The sequence below is a fragment of the Salmo trutta genome, chromosome 13 (assembly GCF_901001165.1).
Source record: "Salmo trutta chromosome 13, fSalTru1.1, whole genome shotgun sequence".
Classification (NCBI taxonomy): domain Eukaryota; kingdom Metazoa; phylum Chordata; class Actinopteri; order Salmoniformes; family Salmonidae; genus Salmo; species Salmo trutta.
The window spans coordinates 71,357,085-71,368,369 of record NC_042969.1 but is presented as its reverse complement, the minus strand read 5'-3'; the positions used below and the strand labels follow the sequence as shown (position 1 = coordinate 71,368,369).

The window sequence follows — 11,285 nt, the reverse complement described above, 5'->3', positions numbered from 1 at the left end:
TTATCTAAGATTTGTTGAGCCGCAACCAAGAGAACACTCACTAAAGCGTACGCCACCACATGCGTCTTGAGGCATTGAAGAGGCTGCACATTCTAACAAAAAACATTTGGTCAACTTAAGTCTGAAATCAAATGTATGACTTATCTCTTGTCATTGATAATATAATAACGTATTGTATGGCAAAAGTCAAGTCACTTCTGTAGCCTGTATACTATATGCTAAAACTTAGTCACATTTTTTTTTTAACAAAAGCATGCATTCCATCCCATTTTGTTATATGAATACAAGATATATTCCAATGTTACTACTACTGTTTTTAAACTAAGACTAGCTCTCTCTCGCCCATGGGGAGGATCCATGCAGGATCAGGAGAGAACGTTAAGATGCCCATATCTACCTTATGAAATGATTCTTCACGTCCATTTCCTCGCCGCAGACAATTGATAAGCTGGTGATTGTGCTGTTTTTACCTCAACGGTCGTCGTCTTTCCGCCCACATACATTCACTAACATATGACAGTTTCTAGGAATATTTGACAATTGGTTTCTTCAGTTCCCCATAAATAGAACAGAATGCACCGGCTCGTCTTTGAAGGGATAGCTAATGGTTACTTGCATGGTGCGCTGCTGATTGGCTTCTCCACTGCCTGACGTCACGAGCCTGTGAATAAGGCTGGCTCGTGTGCTTTCAGGAACATGCAGAGTACTGCAGACAACGCGGAGCGTCAATCCTGCACAGAGATGTCACACGCATCCTACCATCACTAGCATCATTTACCAAAAGAGAACTCGAGGGGACAGATAGCCAACAGAGCCGGAGGAAACACTTTTTCCTTGAAATATTTTGATAGTTAATTATTTCGATTCTCATCGGGTCCTAAGCAGTGGATAAGCGGTCATGTCAAAGAACATTGAATTCTTTATAGGCACGCGCGTCTTGCTGTGTGACAGTATTGCCACAAAACCATTTTGTTAGATGTGCGTCTTCAACAGTAACTGGCACACGTTGCTTTTTCTGCCAATGCTTCACTTTGATGACTACGGATACTTGCTGATAGGCTATGGTTCTCACATTATAGCCAGTCTTCAGAGGTGGCTTGATATTTTTTGCCATTTGATTGGCTTCATTTAAGCCGATGTGTGTTGTGCGTATGGAAGAGGATCCGAAGGACTGACTTTCGAGGCGTCAAAGGCTTTGACACTACCTCACCTGGGAGGACGCATCCTGGCTAACGGTCGACATCCTGTACTTGGATCCTATAATCCTCCATGCTGACCACTTCAGAGGAGAGAATAAGAGGTAGGATAGCGACCAGGCTACCCATCGACTGTTTATGTGAGCACATTGATCCAGGACATCCGAGCGAAAAAGGAACCAAATACTCCAAATATAAAACATCCAATAATCGGTGTGTGTTGTTGATTTGTTTTCTGCTCAAGTCAGAGTGTGAGTGAGACGACCACAACCTCAGGAGGCTGAACAGACCACGGTTGCGGAGTGGGTGCAAATCCAAAGACGATGGTCCACTGTGCCGGGTGCGAGAGGCCTATACTGGACAGGTTTCTCCTCAATGTTCTGGACAGAGCTTGGCACGTCAAGTGCGTACAGTGCTGCGAGTGTAAATGCAATTTAACAGAGAAATGCTTTTCTCGAGAGGGGAAACTATATTGCAAAAACGACTTCTTTAGGTAAGCTTGACTGGTGGGTGCTTGCTCCCTTTCATTCGTCCTTTACTACAGTAATTATTATTTCAGATGTGTAGTCTTGGATAAGCATTTCTGTGTTTCTGTTAAGTTAACAATACTATCCTAATGTTCTCAGTCAAATGCATATTTTTATTTAAAAAAAGACTCATAAGGATATTGCAAATACGAAACATTTTCAATATAATGTATTATAGGCTAATAATGAACATATAAACTGTCATTTGTTTAGTGTAAAAAACAAAACAAAAGAGGTGACTCTCTAACTTCTGAACTAATGAACACAAAAGTAGAGCCCGTAATAAATTGCAAGACTATCTAAACACATACAATAATTACACCTTATACCTTCAAATTGTACTTTAGAAAACTGTTAATTAAGCCAATAATGTTCAGCCTTATGCTCTCAAAACATTTACCATTATCATTTGCTTATAACAAAATGATAGGTATATTCAAGGCTAAATACTTAATGGAATGTATCATTTAAGGCACATATTAATACATTAACCACTCTAAATATTATCTGTACTCATTTCTAATATGGTTAAAAGACAAATAAGATTGTATCCAATTCCTTCAGAATTTCTAAGTGCTAGGTGTGAAGGTGGATTTGGAGGTGGTGCTTCAGAAGCTTTGATTAGGAGAGCCAGTAATTAAAGGCTTGTTCATTTGTATTGTTACGCTAAAAGGTGGACAGCAACATTAAACGCGTGTGTACTCGTCCTCGGTATGGGGTATGAAGGAAATCAATCACACGTTGTTTATAAGGCGTAGAGGTGGAGAGAAGCGGGTAGAATCAATACTTCATCGGGGTAGTATGGAGGAAGTGTGTATTTCGGCCCAGTGGCAAAGCTATCTGCCTAGGCCCCTGTGTTTGCATGGCTCCAGTGAGGACATGATAAGTGGATTTAAATAATAAACCTCTTTAAAAGATCAAACAAGCAGACAATGCAATCACAGACTTGCAGTCAACAATCAGTGTACATCATCTCAATACACATTAGTTTCCGTTACAATCAGCAAAAAGAGGATCATCACACATATTAAAGTACTAACTTGTATATTGCAATGTGTATTATTGTGCATAAGTCTTTATTATCCCAAAACCACAGAGAACATTATTGCCTAATTGTATTATACATTTTGGGCTGTGGTTTTGTGTTATAAATGATGTATTCTTTTTTATAATGATCAGCTACATTTCAGGATGGACAACACTAACATGTATTTTCATTAGGTCTAAATAGGCCTAAAATGCGATTCTAAGCAGTTTTCTTATTTACACAGAAACGTGTTTATAATGGAACAAATATTTTTAGATTCGGCAAAGTAACAAAATGTGTCCGTTGACAATGAATGCAGAAATGTAATAGAAGTACAGGGCCTACTACAGTTAACAATAATTATAAAGAACAGGACCACATATGGCAAATATGGAATCATTCTCATCGCGAACCATTGCAACTGAGAGGCAGAGGTTCGGGTACACTCTGAGAAAAAAAGGTTCCAAATGGGTTATTCTACAGTCCCCATAGGAGAACCCTTTTTGGTTCCAGGTTGAACCATTTTTGGTCACAGGTAGAACTATTTTGGGTTCCATCTAGAACCCTCTGTGGAAAGGGTTCTACATTGAACCCCAAACGGTTCTTCCTGCAACCAAAAGGGTTATTCAATGGGTTCTCCTATGGGGAAAGCCGAAGAACCCTTTCACATTCTAGATAGAAACTTTTTTTCTGAGACTAAGCTGTGACCTATATATATATATATATATATTTTTTTTTTAATGTATTTATTCACACTCTCAATATGCAATCGTTGTATACTAACATATATTGTTTGGTTTTGCGCCTAAATACATTTTAAAAATCATGCATTCTTCCTCTGTCCCCTCGCAGGAGGTTCGGGACAAAGTGTGCGGGCTGTTCTCAGGGCATCTCGCCGAACGACTTGGTCCGGAGGGCAAGAAGCAAAGTGTTTCATCTCAACTGCTTTACCTGCATGATGTGTAACAAACAGCTATCCACGGGAGAGGAGCTCTACATCATAGACGAAAATAAATTTGTCTGCAAAGAAGATTATCTAACCCACAGCAATGGGAAAGACACAAACCTTCTCTCAGGTAGGCCCATACGGCCAAATTGGCGTCATAATTTTGGGCGCATGGCTACTAATGGGGCGGCAGGTTGCCTAGTAGTTAGAGCGTTGGGCCTGTAACCGAAAGGTTGTTAGATCGAATCCCCGAGCTGACAAGGTACAAATCTGTCGTTCTGCCCCTGACCAAGGCAGTTAACCCACTGTTCCTAGGCTGTCATTGCAAATATGTTTTTTTCTTAACTAACTTGTCTAGTTAAATAAAGGTACAATAAAAAAAACTAAGTTGTGACCGATGTGACTTGTTCCACCCACAGTTTGGTGTTGAATAATCATGCATCGTACTCTTCCATGCCTAAACTATTTTATTTTATGGTAAAAACAGAAATAACGATTTGCGCATTGCCTATATTTTCACACGATTGCTGAAGATTTCTTTGGATTTGTAAGCCAACATATCCAATTATATTTGCATAGATGTTAATTATCGGGTTGTATGACTATTGTAGACCCATAAGCCTATTGATTTTATCGTAGGCCCATTTTTTGACACATTTAATGAATTCGGCGATAAAAGGTATAGATAACACAAATGGTGTTCATAAAAATAATTTAAATCTGCATAGGTTATTATTTCAAGTAGGCCTATTGTTTAATACTATATAAATTTGTAATTTTTTAAAATATATTTTAGTGAGGCTATAAAGGCCTACACAAATAGGCCAATAGTAATCATTCATATTCCCCATTGTATTGAAATTATAGGTCTACAAATGGACTGTGTGTCTAAGCTTTTTCTGTCCTTTTTCGTTTTTACAGTAACAGCATGTAGCGACCCAAGTTTATCCCCGGATTCTCAAGATCAGTTACAGGACGATGTGAAGGACTCTGAAATAGCCAATCTGTCGGACAAAGAAACGGGTAGTAATGAGAACGATGGCGAGAACCTTGGCGGTAAACGACGTGGACCGCGAACCACCATCAAAGCAAAGCAACTGGAGACCCTAAAAGCGGCATTCGCTGCCACCCCCAAACCCACTAGACACATCAGGGAGCAGCTCGCGCAGGAGACGGGGCTGAACATGAGAGTCATTCAGGTAATGGCAATGACAAATGCACTATAATGACATGAATGTAATTCCTAATGCAGCTCATGTGGTATTGGTATAGGAGTGAATGAGATCCGTATATTGGGGGGGAGAGGGGACCCTCACCTTGTGCGCTTTCAGGGTTACACACTTATTAAAGCGTGTGATATAGCAGCTTATATTTTATTGAAAGTATCTCCATGTTGGGCACCGTGTCAACAGTTCGCCACAAACAGAGGCCTGATCACAATCACTCCGCTCCTTTCTCATACGCCTTCCCGCTTAAAGATGGGGTTGCCTAGAAATTGCATGGTCACATTGACTTGAAAGAGCGAAAGATTGGCTGTCATCGAGGTTTATTTGGAAAGCGTAATTTATATGGGTATTTTTTATTCTTGGCGTGCAGGATGGGTAAACACGCCAACTGGCGTGAGACTGGTGAGAGCGATGGGAGTCTTGGCAACGCTGGGCCATCACGTTTTGCGACCGCATTTAGCCATGCTGTGACCATTTTCAGTCAAGTGTAAACGCAGAAATCTGTTCAGGAGACTTCAAAATGCCTCCTTACCCCCAGTCTAGTTTAGTGTAAATCATTTCAAATAAGCATGCCTTATATTGACATATAACAATAACAACAACAAACACAATTATTATGAATAATTTTATTATGAATATTATTGTTATTATTATTATTACCAGTGGTATTTCATTTGGACAAATTGCATTACCTAATGCAAAAAGTAAGCTAGGCCTATCATTTGGAAAAGTAAGCTAGGCCTATCATTTGGAAAAGTAAGCTAGGCCTATCATTTGGAAAAGTAAGCTAGGCCTATCATTTGGAAAAGTAAGCTAGGCCTATCATTTGGAAAAGTAAGCTAGGCCTATCATTTGGAAAGTAAGCTAGGCCTATCATTTGGAAAAGTAAGCTAGGCCTATCATTTGGAAAAGTAAGCTAGGCCTATCATTTGGAAAAGTAAGCTAGGCCTATCATTTGGAAAAGTAAGCTAGGCCTATCATTTGGAAAAGTAAGCTAGGCCTATCATTTGGAAAAGTAAGCTAGGCCTATCATTTGGAAGGCTTTTTTGTTTGGTGGCATTATTTTTCAAGAGTTGAAAATTAGGCTATTGAAGATGCACACCTGATTTGGAATGTTTTAGTTGGTCTCTGTATCCTAAGTTGGGACAATAAATCGTATGTGCACACAAATAAGCGCATCCACACCGCCGAGAGTCTCCCATGATAGGGCTAGTGCTGCGGGACGTGGTAATGTATTGACAAAAGATTGAAGGCAGATCAAGTGAGAAAAAAAATCGAGATTAATAAGGTGGCGAGTTTGGATATTTAAGAGCTTCAAGGAAGAGCATAATTAGCAGAAGGAATTCAAGGGTGGCTCAGTTGGTAGAGCATGGTGTTTGCAACGCCAGCATGGTGTATGCAACGCCAGGGTTGTGGGTTCGATACCCACGGGTGGCCAGTGTAAATATATATTTTTAAATGCATTGTATGAAATAAATGTATGAATTCACTACTGTAAGTCGCTCTGGATAAGAGCGTCTGCTAAATGACTAAAATGTAAATATAGATTACGAAATAATAACCTCGCAGAGCCCTGTAATATATTGCTAACAACCACCCTATTAAGTATTCATTGTAGATTTTAAAAGTTCCCGTTGCTGCCCCCTTACTCGGGGTAAATGGAGGGTTAAAAGAACATTACACTGAGGTTAGATCTGTGCGACTGGAGTGACGATAATTAATAGTAATATTATCCCTGGAATAAGACTTTACTCCATCAAGTCACCACGCACAGAACCTGACGACCATGCAGGGCAGCGCGCGCTCCGGCACAAACAGGGCACCCAGGTTACACATGGCCTAGGTGTTGCTTTGATGTTGATCACGGATCTATAAACAAAGCAATGATAATATAACGCTAAAGCAGTAATAATTATAAACAAACTGATACCATACATAATGCTTATATTGTTGGAATAGATGTGATATTAGAGTTAGGCTACTTTTTATATAGGCTACCAATCTATTATATTTCAACAACAAAAGGTTTTCGATCTGTAGTGAAGTAAAGTGTTTGCTTTTATTTTATTGACTATGAAATATGGATTCTGCAGCTTTACATCCTGTGTGCATTCAATTATTTATCTTAATATATTGAGATGTGTGTTAAAACGTCATTTTGGATACAGATGCAATCTTTGCTGTGAGCCTCTCTTTGTCTCCAACGCTCCAGCCGTAATATTTGCACTTCAATTCTTCCAATCCATTTCATTTTCATTAACGTTGCTCTATGCTGACTTGTGTGCTTCATAGGTATGGTTTCAGAACAGGCGGTCCAAGGAGCGACGCATGAAGCAATTGAGCGCCCTGGGCGCGAGACGGCACGCGTTCTTCCGGAGCCCGAGGAGAATGAGAACGCTAGTGGACCGGCTGGAACCCGGGGAATTAATTCCAAACGGTCCTTTCTCATACTACGGAGGTAAGAAGAGTGATGAAACGGCTTGCGTGTCGCAGCGGGTTTATCGGTTTCACATGTTTGTCTGAAATGTCGAATAATTTTACATGTGTCCGCCAAGCTCTGTTTCCATTTGTCGCGCTGCCCCAGGACGCCTTTGATTACTATCATGGCTTATCAGATGAGCTCAACACACATAATTGGAATAGGACCTACACCGAGAGGAGAGCTTTAAAATGTTTGAGTATGGATGGACATTATCTAGAGATGGATTAGTTAGGATGCTGTGCCAAATCTTCAGGTGTTAAAAAAGTGATATAAGATTTATTACAATGGGAGATAATTAACGATTACGCACGATTACGCATGTGCCAAAAACACCACAAAAAGGTCGAGTGATTCGAAATTGATGTTGTCAAAATTTAAATGTTGAAATAACGTGTCTCTTTAAATGTCTCAGATTATAGACTCCAATCGTCTGACCCATTTGTCCAAACTAGAAAAAAAATATATAAAATAGGCCTAATAAAAAAAGCAATTACAGTAGCATGGAGAATCAATCTTGTTACGGTGTCCATGTAAGCTAAACAGCGCCTAATAACAGTTAATACAATAGGCCTAAATGTGTCGTTAAATATGAATAAATAATCACTAGAACACTATTATTATTTTCTCTATATGTCAGGTATATTACATCAACATTCAAACTGTATTAAGAGGGGAAGTAGCTCATTACCAAATTCCACTGCATTCTCTGTGATCCCTGTCTGGAACGGGTTGGTTAATAAATAACTCATCCATAAAATGTAGGTCAAGGGGTTAGTTAGAGAGGGCTCCAAGCCATTGTATTATCTCACTGACCAGTTGTCTTTACTTTTTTCCTTAGGAGATGACATTCACATGCAAGAAAGGTGCATTTGTAGGCCTTCTGTTTCCGTAGGAAGGAGCTTGAAACATATTTGGTTGTGACATTCATTTTGTGTTACGTTGAGGAATATTTAGAATGTTGATGATCTGAGAGAGTAGTTGAATATGAGAAATTATTAATATACAAAGTCAATCTAAAATGTTTATCTACACCTTTTCCAAGGGCACAACATCGTTTTGGGGAAATGTAACTGTAAGGTTTTAAATAGGGGGTGCTTATATTTGTCTTGTTTCACTGCATGTACAAGTGGGTAACCTGTACAAGTGTGAGGTGTGAAATGGAAATGTGTTTTTTGCATATCCCAGCTCCCCCTGAGACACCCTTGGAGAGTAGAGTAACGGGCAGAGATCAGCTGTTATTGACTGCAGCCCTGGAGCAATTAGGATTAAGTGCCTTGCTCAAGGGCAGATCAACAGATTTTTCACCTTGTCGGCTTGGGGATTTAGACTACCAACATTTCGGTTACTGGCCCAATGCTCTAGCCACTAGGCTACCTGCTGCCCTTGAAATATAATAATGTAGGCTTTCTTGATTACAGTGGAGTATGTGCATCCTTATTTCAATTTTCCTAACATGTTTTGTGGATATCAATAGTGTGTGGGGGACTCTTGTCCTTTGTGGTGTGCAGTGGGCCTAATAGTATTCTGATGAAATAAAACATTGATTTCACAAGGTAAAATCGCTGATGAAATGGTCCCCATTTTAATTAATTTTGCGGCGGCGTTGTTCTCCCCACCCAATTGCATTTTTGATTTAAGTGTAACTTTGACTAATGTGCCACGGCGAGGGTTTCTCCCTATGCAACGTCAGGCTATGTATATTCAATGAATTCCTGAATATCTCTGAAATCATTTTTACTCACCCTATTGTTCCCAGGCTAACCCAGATTCTTTTGTTGATCTGCAGATTATCAAAGCGAGTACTACGGTCCAGGAGGGAACTACGACTTCTTTCCTCAGGGGCCTCCGTCGTCGCAGGCACAGACCCCCGTAGACCTCCCCTTCGTGCCCTCCTCAGGCCCAACGGGCACCCCTCTAGGTGGTATGGACCATCCCCTGCCCGGGCACCACCCCTCCAGTGAGGTGCAGCGCTATTCTGACATCATGTCCCACCACCCTGGGGACTCGCCCAGCCCGGAGCCAGGCATCCCGGGGCCCATGCACAGCATCTCCTCTGAGGTGTACGGCCCCAGCCCGCCCTTTACCTCATTGTCTCTCAATGGCAGCGGATACGGCAACCACCTGTCCCATGCACCCTCGGAAATGAACGAGGGCACCGTCTGGTAGCTCTAGAGAGCGGACTGTACCACCGAGAGATTCAATAGGGGAGGACAGGAGAGTGGGCATGGGTAGGGGCAGGGGTAGCGACACCAGTCAAATAATTTTTTGTCAATCATATTTATTTATTTATTTAATTTCCCCATATTATATTTTTTTGCAGGGAAAATAAATATGGCAAAAATCAAAACGTGGACAATGTGGTTGTAAGCATTTACCTTGGTATTGTGTTGATGTTTCGATTGCTTCTTTTTCTAAATCCGAATTAGGACTTGGGCACATAAAAGACTGTGTGTGACTGTTGACCCTGTGGGCCCCTGGCGACCCCGGGCCCCTGCTCTCCATGGCTGTGACCCTTCCTGACTCCTGTCAGTGGCCTAGCACAGTGACGCCCCTCCAAACACATGCCACTGGGAAAACAACCATTCTGAAAACAAGTAATATGTCCCAAATCCACAAAAACATCATTAGCTACTGTCAAAGACTCAACAGCTTTACAGAGAAAAAGGAAGGGTGGTTGGTCTGAACGCTAACCTGTGCCGCTGGCACTAGAAGAAGGCTGAAAGGCATCAGACTCTATTTATGGCACTAGACGTGTCCCTTGTATTTATTCAAAAGCTCCTCAGACCTCTTTGCCTCTCAAGGCTCTGCCATATTAACACTTAAACAACCTTTTTGACACTAAATATATTTCTGAAGGCCAGGGGAAATATATTTTTTTCTCTCCATCCAGACAGTTTTATTTTTTTGGTAAAAAAATCAAACCACCAAATCTGAAGAAGTTGGCCTTCAAAAGGGAAACAAAAGGCAAAGTTATATGGCTTGTGAACCCTTTATTTAAATTGAACAGAACTTGAAATGTTGATAAATGAAGTCTACCTTCTAAAAATCGTTTAATGGGGGTCTGAAATGGACTTAGAACAGTCAACTGTTTACGTAATATATTTAATTCAGGAGTTAAAAGTATCAAACCGTGTTTTAGAATATCTTGATCAAGATAAAATGTTCCAAGCAACCAACCAAACTTTTGTATTGATTTTATTTATATTGTATGAAGACAAACGCATTTGCTGGGGTTGTGGTTCACTGTGCTAGTTTGTACAAGATGTTGTTTACAAAAAAAACAAAAAAACACAAGTAGACAGTTGCCAAATAAAAAATAGCACAAATACTGTAAAAGTGCTTTGCACCATCATCTGCAGAATGTGTTGAGACAAAGTGTAAGTGTTAAAAAATGCTAAGGAGTAATTTACTTCTTCATTTTTTTGGTGTGCTGAAAAACATTCATAAAGTTGTTAATATAACATACTTAGACAGGTTTTATTTTTGTGTCTTCAAATGAAAATCCAAACAATTTAATTGATGGTCGAATATGCAGCTAGCAGCTGCTACTTTCTTTAAATATCAAACCCTCATGGTATGTCTGTTATTGTTCTAATAAACCTAAGCTTATGTGACCTCCAGTGCATATTAGACCATTCACTGTATAAATACAACATGTTGAAAACAATTGTGAGTTTTTAATAAAAATAGAAAATATCCAATTTGAATGATAACACATTTTCTTTGGACTGATCATCTCTTACCCTAACTATATTTTATATTTAAAAATAGTAAAACGTAAGTGTAGGTTATTTCTCTTATATGTTCTTTCCAATTTAGTACGAGGTAACTGTTTATGTATCTCTTTAATGAAGTCAATTCAACAAGTTTATCATAATAAC

At 39.9% G+C, this 11,285-nt stretch overlaps 1 protein-coding gene across 2 annotated transcripts; it reads left to right on the top strand.

The window, feature by feature from the left end:
• Positions 1–703: 703 nt before the first annotated feature.
• LOC115206466 (LIM/homeobox protein Lhx1) lies at positions 704–11,070 on the top strand. 2 transcript variants are annotated; one of them, XM_029773500.1, is made up of 6 exons: positions 704–1,300; positions 1,441–1,689; positions 3,603–3,826; positions 4,618–4,895; positions 7,215–7,380; positions 9,191–11,070. In XM_029773500.1, exons 2-6 carry the CDS (start codon positions 1,520–1,522, stop codon positions 9,568–9,570), a joined length of 1,218 nt encoding a protein of 405 aa, XP_029629360.1. In that variant the 5' UTR covers positions 704–1,300; positions 1,441–1,519; the 3' UTR covers positions 9,571–11,070. The 2 variants fall into 2 exon arrangements, with proteins under 2 accessions (XP_029629360.1, XP_029629359.1); XM_029773499.1 differs by having other exon boundaries at positions 704–1,689.
• The last annotated feature ends 215 nt before the right edge of the window (positions 11,071–11,285 follow it).